At 34.4% G+C, this 21,802-nt stretch overlaps 2 protein-coding genes across 4 annotated transcripts in view; both read left to right on the forward strand.

Annotated features, from left to right (window-relative positions):
* Positions 1-562: 562 nt before the first annotated feature.
* LOC118044097 (ATP-dependent DNA helicase Q-like 4A) overlaps positions 563-21,802 on the forward strand; it is a 44,192-nt gene continuing 22,952 nt past the window's right edge. Inside the window, exons 1-27 of one of the 3 annotated variants that reach the window (XR_012169312.1) lie at positions 563-797; positions 1,040-1,109; positions 1,228-1,389; positions 1,720-1,777; positions 2,134-2,556; positions 3,152-3,325; positions 3,410-3,540; positions 3,841-4,204; positions 4,302-4,433; positions 4,711-4,797; positions 4,906-5,033; positions 5,838-5,958; positions 6,044-6,195; positions 6,261-6,396; positions 7,467-7,590; positions 7,664-7,734; positions 7,857-7,925; positions 8,083-8,211; positions 8,315-8,473; positions 8,602-8,682; positions 8,768-8,929; positions 9,042-9,097; positions 9,589-9,721; positions 9,808-9,902; positions 10,058-10,135; positions 10,225-10,584; positions 10,619-10,667. Coding sequence is in view for 2 of the 3 variants with exons in the window: in XM_035052255.2 (XP_034908146.1) it covers positions 1,081-1,109; positions 1,228-1,389; positions 1,720-1,777; positions 2,134-2,556; positions 3,152-3,325; positions 3,410-3,540; positions 3,841-4,204; positions 4,302-4,433; positions 4,711-4,797; positions 4,906-5,033; positions 5,838-5,958; positions 6,044-6,195; positions 6,261-6,396; positions 7,467-7,590; positions 7,664-7,734; positions 7,857-7,925; positions 8,083-8,211; positions 8,315-8,473; positions 8,602-8,682; positions 8,768-8,929; positions 9,042-9,097; positions 9,589-9,721; positions 9,808-9,902; positions 10,058-10,135; positions 10,225-10,555 (3,585 nt within the window). In the remaining variant the exon portion in view is untranslated. Of the gene's footprint in view, positions 798-1,039; positions 1,110-1,227; positions 1,390-1,719; positions 1,778-2,133; positions 2,557-3,140; positions 3,326-3,409; positions 3,541-3,840; positions 4,205-4,301; positions 4,434-4,710; positions 4,798-4,905; positions 5,034-5,837; positions 5,959-6,043; positions 6,196-6,260; positions 6,397-7,466; positions 7,591-7,663; positions 7,735-7,856; positions 7,926-8,082; positions 8,212-8,314; positions 8,474-8,601; positions 8,683-8,767; positions 8,930-9,041; positions 9,098-9,588; positions 9,722-9,807; positions 9,903-10,057; positions 10,136-10,224; positions 10,993-21,802 lie in introns of those variants that run through there. The other 2 variants (XM_035052255.2, XM_073407823.1) reach the window with 2 other exon arrangements.
* On the forward strand, positions 12,327-12,987 carry LOC118044101 (uncharacterized). The gene has a single exon (XM_035052259.2). The coding sequence runs from the start codon at positions 12,421-12,423 to the stop codon at positions 12,784-12,786; it is 366 nt and encodes a 121-aa protein (XP_034908150.1). The 5' UTR covers positions 12,327-12,420; the 3' UTR covers positions 12,787-12,987.

A 21,802-nucleotide genomic window follows, 5' to 3' on the forward strand; every position in this document is an offset into this window, starting at 1 on the left:
TTTATTTATAGTTACTTTACTCGACAATCAATGAATATCATATAAATATTGTCAAATTTAACTTGAGACTCAATCTAGACCTAACCCGGGATGTAGATGCATGCGTGTGTTTATATATATTTTCAGCATTGATATACTGATACATGATTAATTAATTAATTATTTGACTATTAAATATATTTAAAGAAATGATTTAATAATTACAAATTATAATTTAATTATATTATTTTTATTTATTGTTTCAGACATTGCAAGTTTAATGACAATAAAAAATACTTTTTATGCAATTTTGTTTTTTGTCATATATCAACCATATACAATATATAAACAACCATTAGTGTTTAATTACTATTTTATAGAAGATACAAAGATAAAGAAAATAAAATATGATTAATTGAAAAAACAAAAATAAATATATAATATAATTTTTTGTATGAGGCGCTTATAATTTTATATTCTTTTATTTTCACTATTTCTGTCCTTTATATATATATATATATATAAAAAAATTAGCAAACAGCACCTTTATCTTATATACCACGACTAGACAGTAGCCACAACTTCACTCCTTTAGAATTATAATTTTTGCTGAATACCGACATTCATAGGAAAAAAAACAGGGGGAAAAACAAAAATCAAAAACAAAAATATCCCGCCCTGCTGCAGCGCCCTGTACTTTTGGAGAGCGCGCTCGCTCTGTCTCTCTCCCGTTCACTCTGGAACTCACCGTCGCCTCCGATTACCCAATACTCCCCGATCATTCCTTCCTCCTCGCTTCTCTCTTTCAATGATCCAAAGTAAGATCTTTTTTCTCATACACTCGCCCATGCTACTGCTGTTAGGTTTTTCATTTTCGAGAAACGCCGTGTTTTAGCATTTCGAACCACAAAAAAATGATGCTATACTAACCGCTGTGTAATTTATTTCGAAAGAGAAAACAAATTGTTCGAAATTCAAAGTAAAAAAAAAAGAAAATCAATTTTTTTGCACTTGACAATTTTCCATTTCGAAATAATTTTTTTATTCTCTATAATGCTAGGGTTTCAGAGCTGAGATACAATCACCAGATAGATCGGAGTGATGGCGATCGACAAACATGTGAAGAAAAAGTAATTTGTTGTTTTCTACGCTTTTTTTTTTTAGAATTTATCTCGATTCACATTTCTTTGATGTTATTTATTTATTTTTATTTTTATTTTTAATTTTTTACATATATGTATGTGGCAGAGTAAATAATTTAAGCGAAGGTCGGAAATGTGAAGATGAGAAGCAACCTAAAGTGAATTGGTTGCAACATGCCAATGCACTTGATAATATTTCCTCTAGAAGGAAATTTTTGAGTGCGAATTTCCTTTACTCGCTTGAATCGCAAAAACCAATGTCTATGAGGTATAATATTGTTTTACACATTTGTTCCGTGTTTTTCTTTATAATGTTGGCATCATATTCGCATATGATTAATGGATTATGTAGATCTCCGATTTCTTTGTTTTAAAATCGTAATCCCTTCTTCACTGTGCCTTGGCGTTTGTTTCTGTTCTTTTAAATTTGAATATTATCACGGAGCTGTAGAATCTAAAACTTGTTACTGTATAACTTTTTAAGCAGTGTATCCTTTGATTAACTGTCACTGGCGGAAGGGTATTGGGGAATTTGTTGTTATTACTTAACTGCTTAGCTATTCATTTGTGTAACTAATTTTTGATTTGTGTCATTTAGGTTAAGCTCCTGTGATGTTCAGAATCCTCAAAGATTGCAGAGCTCACAAGTTGAAAAGGTAAAAATGTGTATTGTGAGTATTTTGTTTTTGGCTGGTGTGTCTGTGTTTACTGTTCATGCTATTACAATTGGCACTGTCCCATTTAAATCTCCTCATGGTAGCTCCAACCCTGGCTGGTCTGTTTTTGGGAGCCCTCGGCAATGCAGTCCTGTCAACTGGCATGAAAAAATGATCTCTGCTTTTTGAGAATTGAGGAACTGCCTTGTAAGCTACATGCATCGAGTGAACACAAACTCTAACCTCATGTTTTACTTCAAAATTTATGCAGCAAACATTTACTATCTTAACTGGTATGAGCAGTTCATGGAAAATCTCAGTTTGCATTAGGTTTTTGTGTGGAAATCATTTTGCAGGCTTGGCATGCTCTGTCCACTCTTCAGATTTCTTCCAGGAACTACATTAGACCTGGTAAAACTGGTCCAGTAAAGAATGTTAGTGAAGACTTGTCCGGCAATGTAGGGCAAAGACCTACCTTCCAAAGCTCATGTAATATTAGCAAATATTCTGAAGGTGTGTATACACAGAAAAACTTGAGTGGAAAGAACAGTGAAGCTGCAAAGCATATGGGCAATGTTATCCCAGCAGACAATGCTAGCCATGTGCAATCTGGAAACAATCAAGGGTGGCCAAGTGATATTAAAGCATCATCAGGGTTCGACACTAACCAGTCTAATGTTTTAGCTGGTTCGTTTGTCAATCACACTGTGCAAACTTGTCAAACAAAAGAGTTTGTGGAAACTTCAGCTGATTACATTGATGATGATGACCTGATCGAGGTAATTGATACTCAGTGTCTCTTAGCTCTGCTAACCAAATTGAAACTTGTCCAGCATGAAGAGTAACTGTGAATCAAGTTAGGCTGTTAGGCTGTTAGGCTGAAATTCTCTATCCTAGATCTCTCAGTTTTAGAATGAGTAAACAAAGACTACTCGACATAGTACCATGACTAGAGTAACTGTGAATCAAGTTAGGTTGTTAGGCTGAAATTCTCTATCCTAGAACTCTCAGTTTTAGAATGAGTAAACAAAGACTACTCGACATAGTACCATGACAATGAGTTCTCATCAAAATGCATTAACAATTGCATCAAGTTCAGCTACTTTAAATTCATAATTTCACCTCACAGATACCATAATGAAGAGAGCTAAGTTATTGAATTTTTGAATATTGTTTTGCTGATCACTTTTGTTGAAAATGATTAAGCTTTTATACTAAATCAGGCTAATTCTTTGGTTCTATTTGCTTTAGGTAAAGTAGACCGCGAACAAAGTTCCACAGTTTTATCTATCTGAATTTTGTTGTCATATTTTATATACTGATCAGTGTTAATCTCTCTGCATTAATTTATCTCACGTGTTAGCTTGGTGGCAGAGTATAGATGTGGACCAAATTGTTATGGAGCACTACCAAGCTACTTGCACACCGCAACCAGCAATTTCTAAGTTTCCGCCCATAACTCCAACTGCAGATCAAAATAGTTTTATAAGGCCAGAGGAGATTTCTGTGCCACCTGAGTTGTGTTCAAACTGCAGTCATGGATTCAAGGTTTGGGCACTATATATGCACTGTTCATTTATGCTGTTCTATTCTATTCTCATCTTGATCTGCCTGACTCCTAAATCATTACAGCTAGGACTTTGCCCAGAAGCTGCCAAACATTTACAAGAAATAAAGGATATGCTGATTGCAGTATCAAATGATCTGCTCGACAATGCTGCTGAACTGAGTCAAGCGCAGATAGATAAGCTTCGCCAAGATAGGTTGCGCTTCTTCTCCTTTTTCTTCTCCCATGATATCATACTACCTTTTGATGCATGGGTTTTTTGGTTCAATGGAGCCACAAAAGGTGAACCAAAGTTCATAGGAAGAATAGAAATAGAGTATGGCAGAGGAATTCTGGGATTACATGGAAGGAAATGTAGTATGATAGACATGACAAATATGCTCCATTGTCTTTTTGCATTTTGTAAAACACTCTCAGCTCCTTTTCTTGGGAGATAAACTTGAATGATTGTTAGATTTGCTCTCTTATGCATGTCTATTTGTGTTTTCATAAATAGGTCACAGCTCAATAAACAAATTCAGCAACTTGAAAAATATCTTCGTGATAAGGAAAGACAGAAGTCACATTGTTCTGCATCCACATTGGTTCGAAATTTGCAGTATGAAACACCTCAATCTGCTGCATGCAAAATAGATCCCATGAGATTTGATGCCCAGGTTCATCTACGAAATGACCTGAATGGATATGAAAAGTGGAATGCACCCTCAGTTTCATTCTCTTCCATTGATAGCTTTGGTGTTTCTTCTGTTCCTTTAGAGAGAGAACCTTACATTCCAAGCTTTGTTGAAGTTAATTATATCGAAGGCTCAAATGATCCAAAGTGGAGCAGCACGAATTTCCCATGGACAAAAAAGCTGGAGGTGCACTTTCGCTCTAGATTTTTACCCATTTCTTAGAATTTTATCAATCACTAGTTTCATTACATACTATATTACTGCTTGCTTGGTTTGCTGCTAGGCCAATAACAAAAAAGTGTTTGGAAATCACTCGTTTCGCCCCAATCAAAGAGAGGTAATCAATGCTACAATGAGTGGGTATGATGTCTTTGTTTTAATGCCAACAGGAGGTGGAAAAAGTCTGACATATCAGGTGATCATTCAGCTCTAATAAAGTCTAATTCTGTTAGACACAGCTTTAGTTTCATTTAATTTCCATTATTTTGCTGTTTTCATTTGTGACAATCTGTTTAACTTCCAGAGTCATATCTCTGACAATATTTTGCAGTTGAATTGATTCTAGGATACCAGCTTGGCTAAATTTTCTTTATCTTTGAATTTTTGGTGATACTGGGAAATTAAAATTTTTCTTGGTTCACAGTTTTAACAATGGGACCCACTCATTTTTTTTTTTTTAATGATTCACGCAGCTTCCTGCTCTAGTTTGTCCTGGAATAACCTTAGTAATTTCTCCACTCGTGTCGCTGATCCAAGATCAAATAATGCACCTTTTACAGGTAAGCTTGCTATCTTACTAATTTAGTCAAGCATTTATTTTCTTTTGGTTACTGCAAACTGCTCATTTAGTGGCATGCATTTTTCTTACCTATTGGTTTGTGCTATAGGCAAATATTCCTGCTGCTTACCTGAGTGCCAACATGGAGTGGACTGAACAACAGGAGATCCTAAGGGAACTTTGTTCTGATTATTGTAAATACAAGTTGCTATATGTCACGCCAGAGAAAGTTGCTAAGTGAGTGTCATCTACATTACCAGTATTCTAGCAAAAATTATCAATTGATATTGCCTTCTAATTATAAATTTGAAGCTTAGGGCATCTTAAGAATTGGTTTCATGCTTTCTGGTTTGATATATTGTCAGAATGGGTTCATACAATGCAAAATAGTTTCTCTGGTGGAACTTACAGGATGGTGGCATGGTGCTGTCAACCTTGTGTACCGCTAATCCAATTTGTTGCAGTATGTTTTGTAATGGTGGAAAAATTTTGTTGGAAAGGTTTAAAATTTAGTAGGCTATCAGCTCTTTTTTTTTTGGAATTCAGTGTACTTGTTGATTCTGCATGCAATTTAGTATAATATTTGTGACATATTTCCTGTCTTTGAAAGTCTGCCCTCAACTCGTGGTTTGTATCCCTGCTCAACAGTTGGATTGTGTTCTTCAAACTAATCTTGAAAGCCTCTGTGCATTTCCTTTTTCCTTGTTCGAGGGATTCTCTTATTAGTCAATCTTTAAACTCTCACGTCTCCTGACTATGCTTTGCTTGCCCTCTAAGCAGAGGCTTAACTGTTTTAACATCCTGGATGATGATAGATAACATAAATTATTGCTTTGAGCAAAAAAATTATTTTCAATTGCATGGCCAATGAAAGAAAGGTAAGATTGGTAATATGCTTTCATCTATTCATTGGGAAAGATTGATAATCAGATTGGTCAAAATGGGTGATCTATTAACTCGTATTATAATGTGATCCTGTGAGAGCTGATATTTTTATGCAGTTCCAAATACTTCTTTGAAACCTACCTGTTCTGATTGCAGAAGTGATGTTCTTTTGCGGCACTTGGAGAGCTTAAATGGTCGTGGATTGCTTGCCAGGATTGTTATTGATGAAGCACACTGTGTGAGTCAGTGGGGGCATGATTTTAGACCGGATTACAAGGTTGTGGCCTTTAAATCATATTCCAATTTGTATTTCAACTCACAGCGCTTCTGTCTTATGCTAATCTATTTTGTAAAATATCCAGGAACTTGGTATCTTGAAGAAGAAATTTGAGAAAACTCCAGTGTTAGCTTTGACTGCTACTGCAACAGCCAGTGTAAAAGAAGATGTTGTGCAAGCTCTTGGTCTCGTGGACTGCATTGTTTTCCGGCAAAGCTTTAATCGCCCCAACTTATGGTTAGTATTGAATTAAAATGAACCGCCACTGCATTTTATATCTTTACTCATAGTGAACATGACAGGTATTCTGTAATTCCCAAGGCAAAAAAGTGCTTGGAAGACATCGACAAGTTCATCAAAGAAAATCATTTTGATGAATGTGGAATTATTTACTGTCTTTCAAGAATGGACTGCGAAAAAGTTGCTGAAAAGCTGCAGGTTGGTTTTCCATTTAGTGTTTTTATTGTATTACAAGATTTATCATTTGTAAATCAATTGGAAAAATCTTTATTTCTTAGTGAGCAGCTTGAAATATATTTTTGTGCTTGCATCGATTGGTTTTGGTGGTTATTAAGGCTGGTCATACTTTTCCACAAGTACTTGACGAGTGTGCTTTTGTTGTCCTAAAATTGCATTATATCTTAATCAAAATGAATTTAAAACCAAGACTTAGTTGAACTGAGGAACATAGCAGTTATAGTCTTGTGTCAATAGCTGCATACCAAAGTTTGGCTATCTAAGCTGCGATAATTGTGAACACTAAAAGAAGACTTGGTTGTCACCAAAATGTGCAAGGCATTATACAATACAACTCAACTCAACTCAATCAAAGTGAGCCTTAGACCCAAACTAGATGTGGCTGACTACATGGATCAGTACATTGCAGGTCATAGTTAATTTGGGGTCTTTACTGCTGTACATAGAGGGCTGTAGTTAATCTTTGATCCTTCAATTACTAAATGTGAGCCTTTCACATTTTGGACCAACTGCTTGTATTTGGAAGAGCAAAATTTAGACCTTATATAAATGTGTTGATCTATGAAACAAGTATAAATATTAAAGGGAAATCACTGTTCGTAAATGTTTAAATAATTGAAATTCTGGTGAATGGTGATGCCATTTAAAATATGTTTTCAAGGTAATCAAAACAAATCATCATTAATTATCTAGCTGTACACAAATTAGTTCCTCATGCAACAAATTATAGATATTTACACCATGCATGTCCATGAATTATGTTGGAGTAGCCAAAATTTAGGATTAGCTACCATGATCACCTTTTTTGCTTCATCTGAAATTTATTTTTCTTCATCTGAAGTATGTTCTCTAAGTGCATTAGAGAAGCTTTTAAGTTACCCCATTGATCTTGTACTGTGTTGTTTCTTTAGGGTATTGTGGAATGTGATCAAACTGTAAAAGAAAATCTGATATTGATGTGAAGGTGAAATTGACATTCCATTCCCACCCTTTTAGTTTATGTTTGCTCAAGTTAATGCTTTGATGTACAGGAATTTGGACATAAAACAGCATTTTACCATGGTAATATGGATGCTGCACAGCGTTCCTTTGTTCAGAAGCAGTGGAGCAAAGATGAAATTAACATCATCTGTGCTACAGTGGCATTTGGAATGGGTATAATTTATTGTTACTGATCAATGCCTTGATTAACCGAGAACACCATGTACTAACTGGCGTGTTTTTGCAGGCATCAACAAACCAGATGTCCGCTTTGTGATTCATCATTCTCTTCCAAAATCGATTGAAGGTTACCATCAGGTAATCATATTCTTACCTTTTAAAGGTGTTCACATTACAACTGTTGATTGTTCAGAATTGAGGTACAAGTATTTGGTTCCTTGATGACCACAAGCTAGTAATGATTTCACCAAATTTTCCAGGAGTGTGGTCGTGCTGGCAGAGACGGTCAACGCGCATCCTGTGTGTTGTATTACAGTTACAGTGACTATGTAAGCTAATGTCACAGAATTCATGTCTCTTCTCATTTCTTGTAGACTTTTTTTTTTCCCTTTTTGCCATGTTGTCATAATAAAGGCGATTTATTGACCTTTCCTGTTCATTGTTATCTTTGATTCAATTATTTATCTATTTTCTCATCCTTTCTAGATACGAGTCAAGCACATGATTATACAAGGACAAGCAGAGCAAAGTCCCTGGACAGCTGGATGTGGTCGCAATAATATGAAAAGTTCAGATAGGATACTGGAAAAAAACACTGAAAATCTCCTGCGAATGGTAACTATTATGAAATTTTTTTCTGTTGTATTGTGGCTGCTGTTAGTATATCCATCTGTTTTCTAACTGATTGCATTCTAAAATATGACTATTCCTGCTTCAGGTCAGTTATTCTGAAAATGATGTTGATTGCAGACGTCTCTTACAACTTCTGCATTTTGGAGAAAAGTTTGATGCTGGCAACTGTGGGAATACATGTGATAATTGCTCTAAGATCAAAACTCTAGTGGAGAGGGATGTCACTGAGAGCGCAAAGCAATTGGTTTGAAACCGTTTGTTTCTTTTGTTATTTTCATTGTGCCTACTTGAAAGTAGTAGCTGTTATTTTATGCTGGCATAGTGCATTTCTCGCTTCCTTATTCTTTAAAATTTGTATTTTGTCTTTTCTAGGTTGAGCTGGTCAAGTCAACTGGGCAGCATTTTTCATCATCTCACATTTTAGAAGTCTACAGGGGTTCCTTAAGCCAATTTGTATGTCCTGAGAACAAAAAGATATGCCCATCTTATTTAGATGTCATGTCCTTGCATAACTTCATGGTGTTACTGTCTGAACCAGGTCAAGAGACACAGACATGAGAACTTGAGCCTTCATGGAGCTGGAAAACACCTAGCCAAGGGTGAAGCTTCCCGTATATTGCGTCATCTTGTTATTGAGGATTTTCTTGCAGAGGATGTTAAGAAAAGTGACATTTACGGATCTGTATCGTCAGTGTTAAAGGTGCTTGTGGTTTTTCAAATTCTATATAGAGCTTAACTCATTGTGATAGAGAGAGCGACTCTACCATTCTCATTGTTTTCTCATGTTAAATGATCATTTTAATTTCTTTCAGGTGAATGAATCCAAGGCACACAAACTATGCTCTGGCGGGCAAAGGATTGTTTTAAGGTGCAGCCTTTCAGCATGCTTCTTTTGAGTACATGTTTCATTAGACTTATGCCAGTGTTTTATTGCCAAATGCCAGCTACTTTAACTATATAACTTGATTATTTTCTTAGTTCATTTGGGTTGGATTGTTTGGTCTAAACCATACCCTTTCATTGGGCAAAACCTATGCAAAACACATGTTTTTGCAAAGAAATTTAGATGAAGCTGTCAGAAATCTGGCCGAGTAAGTTTTGTGTTGGTTGGTCCAGATGTTTAACTTCGGAGCAACTGGTTATAAAATTTACAAAATTTACATATGGCATTAGCGAGGGTGGCTTTGACTAAATCATGGAGACCGAGAGTTGGATGAAGCCAGCAAGCTTAGCCTTGTGCTTTGCGTAGCCTCACATATTATGATCCTCTGGACAAAACATCATCATTTAACCTTTCTGTTTTTCATAGCTGAAATGAACGGGTAGGATGCTGATTCTGGTATCTCATGCTCCTTGTAGATTCCCTTCCTCTGTAAAAGCTTCAAAACAGGGCAAATCCGAGGCTACTCCAGCAAAAGGCTCTCTAATGTCTGGGAAGTTAAGTCCTCCACAAGCTTGTAGTCCTGCCCAACCTCAATCTGAAGTGGACTTGGTATGCTTATGTCTTGGGTTTTTGTTCTCTTCATTCATCATGATTGATGAGATTCCTGACCATCTATTAAACTTTTAACATGACAGAACCTGTCGGCCAAACTATTTTCTGCTCTGCGAATGCTCCGAACTGCTCTTCTGAAAGAAGCTGGAGATGGTGTTATGGCGTACCACATATTTGGGTGAGCTTTCAGGTTTTTCCTTTTCAATCTCTATTCCTATAAATATATATATATTGAAATCAATCATGCTGAAATTGAAAGGAGCCATCTAAAAATTTGAGTGGTGCAAGGGATTGGAATATTTGTCCTGATTTGCCCCCCTTGTTTCCGTGTAGTAATGCCACGCTGCAGCACATGAGCAAAAGAATTCCCAGAACGAAGGAAGAACTCCTGGAGATCAATGGCATCGGAAAGTAAGTTTTGATTTTAGGTTGTGTGGTGATTATTTGTCAGGCATTCTTTCTGTTATTCAGGGCTGAAAGGACATTTTTCCAATATTCAGGGCCAAGGTCAGCAAGTATGGAGATCGACTGCTTGAAACCATTGAATCTACCATTAGGGAATACAATAAGGGAGACAGAAATAGTAGCGGTAGCAATGAAAGTACTGATTCAATAAAGAGGAGAAGAGATGCAAGTAAGGCTCTTAATGGGAACATGGAAGAAGAAGATGAATTCACCAAAAGCACTGGCCGGTCAAAGAAAAGGACAGCGACGAGGCAGAAGAAGGGTTCCGAGGTTCATAATTTTATGGAGCCAGTTAGCTGCGACCAATTCCTAGATGATGACCTGGATTTCAAAGATTCCTATCATGATCTGGAAGCTGATGCTTAGAAGTAAAGGATGCAGAGGATTCTACTGGGAGAGTGCTGTCATCATGGTAAAATCCAGGCAAGAAGGTGCCAAATTCTAACCAAAATATGTGTCAAGAACATGCCTTGCAACAGTTACGTGCGTTTCATCTCTATGCTGTTGGAACAGAACTCATTGTATACAGTTTTGGATTAATCTGATCATAACTCTTTCAAGAGGATGATCATGGCATTAACGGCGAAGCACTTCAAGATGGAAGTCAAGAGTGAGCTAGAAGGTTTCAGCAGTTGCGTTTGAAGCTTAAGATGGCGAATAACTGGGCTGGTGTTTCAAGATTCAGCCGTGTAAATTGTGAAACTAATTGTGATTGGATAGTAATTGTCTGTCTAATTAATGCACTGATTATTGTTTTAAAACAGAAAGTATAAATATAAATATAAATATAAAAAGAACAAACATGTTTCGGGTTAGAGAGATAAATATAAAATATAAAAATAAATATGATTACAAGATAAATATGTTTTTTTTTTTTTTTGTCTGAACCATGTATCCTTTCTATCTTAATAGGAACCCTTTGGGACAAAATAATAAAGAATAAAGAAAAGAAACCGCTGCCTGTCAAAAAGAAATCACATAGCCTCCTTCGAGTAGAAACGTCATAGCACGCCCACAGTGCTGACGGTCTCGGTCGATGACACAAACACTATTTATTCTTTGGGCTACATGCACACAACACAGACACCGAGCATTTCAAATCTGTCGAACTCGAAATCCAAACGCGATTACTCGATGCATGCTGAGGAGATCGAGCGTAATTCTAGCATTATTATATTATAAAACATATATCGTGGACCTTGAATTGAAAATGACTTCGAATTTTGGACACGCATGGGAGGATTTGCCCTTCAACAATATCGTGCGCCTTGTTGCCTATTCGAACAAAAACCTCGCAGAAATCTCAAGAAAACGCAGGATTTGATGAAACTTCAATTGGGCGGACTTGGAGCACATGCCTGCAAGATCAAGAACCAGCTTTATCTAAATTCACAAGAGCCAATAATAATAGTAAAATACAATTAACTGATAACAAATCTTATGCAATGTATTATATAAATCTCCGTTTTCATTTTTAAGTTATTGAGCATGATTAATAACTCCATAAACATGTAATTAATTTTATTTTTTTTGTTAATGCTCGATATTATACTGATCCAAGATAAATAAAGTGAGGAGTGAAAGCCTCAATATCTCTTAAGAGGGGACATTATCCCAAGTTCATGACCATGACCCAGAACCGACTTATGACTTATAATAAATAGGGAACCTAGATAAAATTATAAATGAAACCTTTTAAAATATAATTTTTAAGAAATATATTTTATTATTATTCATGTATGTCTAATAAGAGGACAATTTTCATTTCATAAAATATAATTGAAAAACAAACCTTATTTATTCTTGTAGTTTTTTTATTAAATGGGGTCCTTGGCCATTGTCCAAGTTGCACAAGATGTTCTAGTTCACTAAACACTTCGACAAGCATGCAAGATCTTGAGCGCAAGTGTTTGGTTTTCGCAAGTTAGAACGAACGAGGTGCACGAGAGGCCATACGAGCGTACCTCCTGGCTCATTTAGTCTTTGATAAGCTTGCGTTTCTCTTGTTCTATCTACAAATAATCCACCAAGATTTAAATAACGCCATGCGAAATCGATCAAATGAACAAGATTTCCGAAATCTCTCGCTCGATGTCTTTCTACCGTGAATACAGTAGCTAGCTAGTTTTTATTATAAATCAACAGATAGCTCCCTGCAAGAAACCATATCAATCCAGCAGATAGCTTAAACATAACCATTTCTCTCTCTTTTTACGACCCTTGAGAAAAAAATGCAGATCCTCAGCAAAGAGTTGAAAGATACTGATGTTCGTTTTCGGTTCTCGTTCCCAGCTCGTTGCTTGCAGCATTTAGATTTTGCTGGAAATAATTACGTTGATTTGAATGTTAAAGATTGCTATGGTGAGCTTCGAGTTATTCGTTGCCTGAAGAGAAATGGAGTTTATGAAAAGCCAGTGCTTTCTATGGGCTGGCTTCAATTTGTTGCTGATTATGGACTGAGAGTTGGTGACATGGTTGTTCTTCATCGTGAGGATGACCAGAACCTGGGGTCACAGTTCAGGATTGAAGCTAAGAGGAGTAGTAGTTTGAAGCTGTTTGGTGAGGAGGTTTGGGTTGAAGTGACAAGAGCTAACTAGCTATTATTTGCATGGAGCGTCAATCTGTTTATGTTTGAGTACTGTTTGTAGTGATAATCGATGTTCTTAGCATCAGTCTAATTAAATAAATATGTTGCTGTTCTTGGTTTCTTGAATATGTATTACGTGCATGTAATTCTCAAGTTTTTAACATTTCATATCTATCCCTTGCTCTGGCTTGATTTCCAGGTTTTTCAACTTTGTAGGTTTTTTATTTTTATTTTTTTCTATTTTGTGCGCTTTTCAAGTGTCTGAAAATGAAGATTTCCATTGATTTAAAACCATAGAGAATCAATATATATAGTTTTTGAAATCATGGGAACTAACTCATTGGTGATGCTAAGAAACAAAGATCGATGTATTCAAATCCTATGGTGTCAATATTGAGATATAATCCTATCGTAATAGCATATCATCTATAAAATTATGTTCCTAAAACTTTGATGACATTTTGGAGATTTCTAGAAACTCTGGTATTTATAAAACTTTCGACTGATAAAATAACATGGGATATCTTAAAACTAAAAGAGGGGCAATATTTTTTTTTCATTTTTTTTTTAAATATTGTTTACTTTTATAATATCAATTATATTTTTTAATCTGACTATTAAATGAGGCTGAAATTTTATGAGGAATCTCCTAACATATTGCGATATATCAAGTTAAAAGTTTAGAAACATCTTGCAAAACTAAAGATTGTATTTTCATAATTTTTATTATAAAGGTTATTCCTTTTGTTTTGTTTTTTTAATTTAATTTTTAAATTTTTTTTATTTAACAATAAGTTTAATTTATTGAGGATCGAATTACATAATATTTTTATATTTTTAATCAAAATATAGTTTTATTAGTGGCTGATGTTGTCTTTGAACTCCAATTAATTAGGTCATTCCAACTTCCCCCTTTTTTAAGCCTTCCTAACTCAAGATTTATGTGAAGTTTGATTGGTTTTGTAAAGAAGTTTGGAGCAAGCAGGCAAGCAACCATCAAGAAACTAGCTCAGTACTGAATTGAAACATGTCTAGTCCTTTAAAATTCACAGAACGTAATGGGAATAGTGAGAGTAATTCAATAAAGAAGCACTGAAACTGAGAAGAGAAACTTACTTCTTTCCTCCTCCTCTTTTGATAAGCCCAGATGGAGGGATTCACAAAAGGCATCAAAATTGGCCCAGACCTGGAGCAAAACGCAAAGAAAGTTGGTTGCTATACAATACTCCTGCTAAGGAACTTGAAGAAAGAAAGCGATTTGGCATCGCTGCAGCAGCTAGAGAGATCTTGAAAGAGATGCTTAGCTTACCTCTTTACATGTATCAAAAACAAGAACACCCAATATTCCAAGCCTGGTTCACATCCAAGATATTGAAGGAGTCAATGCAGACGAGAGTGTTGAGGTCAACAGCCAAGTCTCCATGATTTGCTTATTAATTGGATCCTCAAAAACAAAGAGCAATACCATGAGAACATTCGAAAGCAATAATTGAAGGAGCTTAAGCCAAGATGCCATTCAAACATATATTAAGAGATTAGGTAAAAAGATTCCCTGGAACGTAGGACGAGATTGCGTTTGAAGTAAAAGAAGCGGTATTATTTTGACTCACAATCTTGGAACAAGTACAAATAAGTCCTTCTCCTTTATAGTCTGGCTAATCTACCTCCAAGCTCTGTCTTGCCTTGGCCTTTTGCCTTCTCTCACACTGCAGGTATAAATCATGCTCGTCTTCTGTTTTCGCAGATACAAAACCCCAGTGCTTATATTTGGAATACCATGATTAGAGGCTACTCTGAAGCCAAAATGGGCCGTAGTGGCTTCTTGTTTTTCTGCCAAATGCTTCAGAATGGCGCTGAAATGGACTGGAGGAGCTTTGTTCCTGCGCTCAAAGCGTGCGGCGAGCAGGTTTTGAGAGTTTTAGGAGGGAAATCAGTTCATTGTGGTATTCGAAAGATGGGTTTTGTTTCTGCTATGTTGTTTCAAGATGGGTTGGCTCGTTTTTATGACCTGCGTGGTTGTTTGGGTTTTGCTCGACACTTGTTTGATGGAATTCCTGCTAGAGATGGACTTTCTGTCTATGACTGATGGGTACTCTAAGCGTAACTGTTGGGATGAGACCTGGAAGCTTTTTGACTCGATGTCAGTGGAGGGCAATGTAGAGCCAGAAGAGGTCACTATGATAGCCGCTGGTTCAGCTTGCTCGCAGAAGGGGGGTTTGAGATTAGGGAAGAGTTTTCACGAATATGTAAAACTAGAAATGCAAATCACCATGAATGTGAAATGTGGCTTCTTGGATTCTGCAAGAGGGATCTATGATACCATGGGAGTTAGAGATGTGTTCTCTTGGACGAGCATGGTTAATGTCGCTTGAGCTAGAGCTGGCAAGGATGTCGTTTAATGAGATGCCGGAGAGGAATGTGGTTTCCTGGAGTGCCATGATTGCTGGGCAACCACCCAAAGGAAGCTTTAGAATGGTTTGTAACATGCTGGAGGCTGCGTTTGTTCCATTGGAGAACATTAGTTCGTGTGCTCTCTGCTTGTGGTCAATTGGATTGCTTGGAATTTGGTCAGGGAATCCATTGAAACTACATCATCGTTACAAAACACAACGAATCAGTGTGATCATAGCAAACGCGTTCATTGACATGTATTGCTAAATGTGGGGTCATGCATGAAGCTGAGAATAGGGAGTGTCAGCGTTTGGAGTCATCAAAACCTGAAGCAGAGAGGAATTTATCTATTTTTTATTCAGCTGAGAGAAGGGTGTGGCAGTGAGAGAAGAATGAGATTTTTACTGTTAAATCAGCTTGTGCTCTCATTGATGATATTCAGCATCCAGGATATGAGAATTTTGATACTTAACTCTAGCAAGTATATTTCCTCCTAAAAAATTGAGATGTTTTTGTGGTTGTTGTTACAGGGTAGTCTGAGTTCCAGAAAATTTCTTGCCTATAGAAGAATTAGTAGTTATGATTATGCAATGGATTAAGTATGATGAGTGTATGCTGAAGACTATCAGCTTTCTTTGCAGGAATGAAGTCAAAATGGAATGTTTGAAGTTCCTCATGAGTTTCTAAAAGTCAAAATACATGTATAAACAATAAAGGTAGCTCGATTGATGTGCACATGAATAAGCAAGCATAAGCTCTGCTATCATCTTTCCATTGAAGTTTTGAGCATTATCAGTCACCACTCTCTCGGGTACACTATATCTACAGATTAGATCTTTGTCTATGAACCGTTTGACCACTTTCTGAGTCACATGGGCATATGAGAAGGCCTTTAGCTATTTGGTAAAGTAATCAATCGCTATAAGGATAACACGTTACACATTACTGGCTTTTGAATTAATAGGCTGGCTCAATCACATCTATTCCCCACATTGCAAAGGGCCAAGGAGACACCATGTTGAATAAGGGTGCGGGAGGCGTATTGACTTTGTCGCTATACACTTGACATTTGTGGCACCTTCGGACAAAATTATGCAATCTTTCTCCTTGGTCAGCTAAAAATAACCTGCTCTATTTGCGTGTTAAAAATTATGCATTTGCCTAGCCATCATGTGTCTATTTGCGTGGGTAGCACAAATTGCCCCGTGCACTTCTTGTAAGGGCTTGCTGGCTTCCAGATCACCCAAACACCTTGTTGGCCTTGTTGTCTTTTATAACCAGAGAACAATGCCGTTTCTTCCAGCCATAAAGTGTGTTAATTGCAGGTGTAATGGTGGGAGCGGCGGTGGGCGTCCGTTTTTGTGAAGCCCGAGAAAAAAAGTATACAAAGAGGGGAGGTTTATAATGAATTTGCATTTTGGCAAATTTTTACAGTATAAAATAAAGCAATAATAATAATAATAATAAATAATACTGAAAAAAAAAGGGTCCCTGAAAGATGGGCCAAAATTTAAGAAGAGATGGACTATTAAATATTGCCCAATCCCTTCTCTCAATTAACCGGCTAGACTATAATAAGAATATGGAGGAGAATTTCAGATTTTTCTTTCATCAAGCTCAACTTGGAAGTAAACACCTAAAATTAGTAAACCCAAATAAGCCTTGGAATTTGATTAATAAAAACACAATCGGGTGGAAGAATTAACAAGAAGAAAAGTGAAGAATTGGTGAAGTAGTTGACAACATACAAGGAGAAGAAGGCTAAGATTCTTCTAAATCATTTGTGAAGTAAAGTTTAGATTCCATTCTTCAAGTAAGGAGTTCTAATTTCCATTTTATTTCTATGAAATCAACTTCAATTTTTAGAAGTTTTTTTTTTTTGGGATCATTAGGTTTCTTTAACATAAAAAAAAATAATTAAAATAAAAGGGTTAAAAAATTAGATTTTGACAATGAGTATGGGGTGAACACTATGTAGATACACTTGCTCACCCCTCATGTTTTATTTGGACGACACTAGTTTGTTATTTTTAATTTTAAGGTTTTGCTATAAATTTAAAGGGAAAATATGTGAGGGAACATCGTGCAACTGCATTATTCACCCCTTTATGTTTTAGCAAAACTGGACAGGTTGTTGCCTTGTTTCTTTATGTTTTTCAAGGGAAAAACAAAATATTAGGTTGAGCCCCTCATAGAAGTGTCTAGGAGTGTTAGCTTTCCAACGAATCTGACCTCAATTTGGAGTCTTAGAAACTCCAGATGGACAAATTAAAAACTAAGGAGAGGTCGAGCTTGTTTTCGGCCAAGTTTAAAACGGCGAAATTTTATCAAGTTAGAATTTGTGTTTTTGCCTTTCATAAAGTGTTCTTGATCTTCAAAAAGAATAAACTGTAATTTTTAAAAATTGAATTTATTTAGATGTCCACTTTCTACTAATGAGCTGAAAAGTTTAATAGTTGTATGATGAGAAAGAAAAGATTTGAAAAAGAGAAATGAATTATTATTTTCAATTTGATGTTGCGTGTGATTGTGGATTAATATGGGATAATGATGGGTGTTTGTGGTTTCTCAGGAGGAACCGCAGAGGAGTATTTCTAGGTACTTAATCTCCTCAAGTTAATAATTATTTTAACTAACTTTTGAACTATAAAAATTTATTGATGAAAAAAAAAAAAGGGAAAGGAAAATTTAAATGATGAAAAATAAAATGGAACGGAGAACTAGATTTAATTTATGGGTTTTTTTGGAGGAAATAGATCGTAACAAGGAATTTTGTAATGATTGTTTCTTGAATTTTTTTGTTATTGTAATTGATTGAATAAAAAAATTATTTTAATATTGTTTCAGATAAAATTTAGAAAAACACAACCGTGTAAATGTCACATCTTACAAAATTAAATATCTTAATCTATACTTGTCTCTTGATTTTTCAGTTTTTGTTTTTCACTTATTAAGACATACAGTTCTCAAAATTGTTTTGATTATATGTATGTATATTGTTTTTTTCACTTGGAATTTTCTAAAATACAAAAAATTATTGAAATAGTCTATATATAATTTTTTTTTGTCAAAAAATAATAAATTCTAACCAGCGGTGAAACACGGGTCAAATATCTAGTATAAACTAAAAGAGGGTGGTGCTTTTATAGTGCACTATCTTGTAAAATACTATTCATTTCAACAACATTTTTTTGTCTTTATTTTTCTAAATATATATATTTTTCTAATTTTATACTTCAATATTTAATTTATTTAGAGATTAGGTTTTATAATTTATTGTGGTTTTGCTTTATTTTAGCTCGATCTTGTAACCCGTGTCACGTGTTTGGCGGGTTGACTCCAGTTTTATATATATTTTTTAATTGATAATTTTTTTTTTCAATTTCATCATTCAACATTAGGTTGATTGGGAATTAGGTTTCATGATTTATTTTAGTTTGCTTTATATAATGTTATCTCAGTCTTATTACTCGAGTTGCGGGTTTGGCGGGTCAACCTACTTAACTCGAGTTTTTATTGGAATTTTTTCTATTTCATCCTTCACTATTTGGTTGATTACGAATTAGGCCCCGTGAATTATTTTGATTTGTTTTCTATGGGTTTATCTTTGTTTTATGCTCAGGTCACGAGTTTTGTGGGTTAACACGGATAAACACATATTGTTTTGTTGTATCCCATTTTTTAATTTAATTTTCTTCATTTTCAACCTTTAACAATGAGCTTATTGAAAACTAGGCTTCATAATTTTTTTTATTTGCTTTTAACAAGGTTATCACAGTCTCATGATCTTGATCGCGAGTTTGACAGATTAATTAAGGTTGACTTAGGTCTTTTTTTATTTACTTTCTATGAGATTATCCTGATTTTTTTTTTCTAATTTCATACTTCAATATTTAGTTTATTGGATATTAGGATTCATAATTTATTGTGGTTAGCTTGGATTTATAACCCGTGTTGCAGATTTATTGTGGTTTCTCTCTTTTTAATTGATCGTTTTTTTTTTCTCAATTTAGTCATTCAACATCAAGTTGACTGGAAATTAGGCTTCATGATTTATTTTGATTTATTTTTTTATGAGGTTCTCTCAGCTTTGTGACTCGAGTCGTGGGTTTGGTGAGTTAACCCTGTTGACTTGAGGTTTTTTTTTTTTTTTTTTAAACTTTTTCATTGGCATTTTTTATATTTCATGATTCGGCATTGGTTTGATTGTGATTTAGGCTTCGTGATTTATTTTATTTTGCTTTCTACGAGGTTATCCAGTCTTATGCTCGGATCACGTGTTTTGCGAGTTAACCCGGGTAGACTCAAGTTGTTTCACTGTGTTCTATTTTTAACGATGAAGCACTTCCAGATGGAAGTCAAGAGTAAGTTCGAAGGTTTCAGCCGTTGCGTTTGAAGCTTAAAATGGCCAATAACTGGGCTGGTGTTTCAGGATTCAGCCGTGTAAATTGTAAAACTAATTAATGCACTGATAAGTATGGTTTTTTTTTTTTTGTAATGTTTTCTACTTCTTTCGAGGCACAAAATCAGGCCCCTGAGCTTCAACAAGCTCACAGATAATATTTACATGATAAATATAAACGTTTAAAACGCAAAAACAAACCAACCAGCCTTAGGTTATTATCTCTCCATGTTTCGATGTACACGATGATCTTGCAGTCTTGTCTTAAATTAAAATCGATTAATCATTAGCAACAACAAGTCTCAATAAACCGTGAGAATATTTCAGGTACAAACATTAACATCACCATTGATGTGAATTATCTTCCACCTCTCCAAGCTCTTTCTTCTTTTCTCCGACAAACACGTTTATGGCACTATTGCTACCGTGATGCTTTCTTTCTTTTCCTGTTTTCACATTAATTTTCTTAATATATTCTTAAGTGGGTATTATATTATCAAAATAAAAAAATTATATATAGGTTTTTTCTAATATTAATAGTATTTTTTTTTAATTTTTCTAATATCACTAACTTGAAGAAATAAAGTGAGTTGAGTATGCAGAAGAAGGGTCTCCAAGAAGAGAACAAAATAAATTATATATCCTAGTAAAAAAGGAAATGATAGATATACATGTAAATATTTTATCTTTATTGTTCTTTTCATTTTAAATATATTTTTTTTATCAATCTTGGAGGTGAAATTAGGTTCATTAAATACATGTGATTTTTATTTTTATAAATATATCATATATACAAACACAATAGATCGATGTAAAATTTAAAGATAAATTATAATAATCTATTTAAAATATTATAAAATTATAGAGACAATAAAAAAAGATTAGTTACTATTTATAAAAAAAATTAAATGCGAACAATTAAAAAAAAAAATGAAAGAGAGGATATTGATAAAAAAAATTAAAAAAAACAATGTTAAAAAAAAATTATAACGTAAAAACAAACAGGTTTAATTGAACTCCATAAAATGACAAATGACAGCCATTTTATCCCATTTTGCAGCTGCAAGTTAAAGCCAACATAACACCATGTTGCACTTCATTCTTCTTGTGAAAAAAAAAAAGTCACCAAAACCCCTTCAATGCTATCAAATTTGGCTTGATTTGCCGCACCATGTGTGTTTCAATATTCAGCCGTGTAAATTGTGAAACTAATTGTGATTGGATAGTAATTGTCTGTCTAACTAATAATGCACTGATTATTGTTTTAAAATAGAAAGTAGAAATATAAATATAAATATAAATATAAAAAGAACAAACATGTTATTTTTTACCTTTTATTTTATTCAAATAATTTAATGTGTGTGTCTATTTTATTATCATTTGATTGAAATAAAACAATTATTTTAATTAACAAATTTAGCAAGCACAACTGCGTAAATGTCACGTCTTGCAAAATTTAATATCTTAATTTACACTTGTCTCTTAATTTTTTCAGTTTTAATTTTTAGTCATCATTTATGGTTTTTGTTTTTTTCACTTATTAAGACATACAGTTCTTAATTGTTTTGATTATGTGTATGTATATATATATATATTTTTATTTTCACTTGGAATTTTTTTAAATACAAAAAAGTATTGAAATAGTCTATATATAAATTTTTTTGTTAAAAAAATAATTCTAACCGGTGGTGAAATGCGGGTCAAATATCTATTATAAACTAAAAGAGATGGTGCTTTTATTGTGCACTACCTTGTAAAATACTATTCATTTCAATATCATTTTTTTGTCTTTTTTTTTCTATATATATATATATATATATTGAATTTTATACTTCAATATTTAGTTTATTGGAGATTAGGTTTTATAATTTATTGTGGTTTGCTATATACATGGTTAGTTCGATCTTGTAACTCGAGTCACGGGTTTGGGAGGTTGACTCCATTTTTATTTATCCTTTTTTATTGACAATTTTTTTTTCAATTTCATCATTCAACATTAGGTTGATTGGGAATTAGGTTTCATGATTTATTTTGGTTTGCTTTATATAAGATTATCATTACTTGAGTCTCGGGTTTGGCAGGTTGACCTAGTTAACTCGAGTTTATCTCGGTCATATGCTCAGGTCACGTGTTTTGTGGGTTAACCCGGATAAACTCATATTGTTTTGTTGTATCCTATTTTAAAATTTAATTTTCTTCATTTTCAACCTTTAACAATGAGCTTATTAAAAAT

Source organism: Populus alba, chromosome 3, assembly GCF_005239225.2.
Source record: "Populus alba chromosome 3, ASM523922v2, whole genome shotgun sequence".
Classification (NCBI taxonomy): Eukaryota; Viridiplantae; Streptophyta; class Magnoliopsida; order Malpighiales; family Salicaceae; genus Populus; species Populus alba.

What these genes read in the sequence shown, in the direction of transcription:
- LOC118044101 (XM_035052259.2), top strand. Translation starts at nt 12,421, where the DNA reads ATGCAGATCCTCAGCAAAGAGTTGAAAGATACTGATGTTCGTTTTCGG.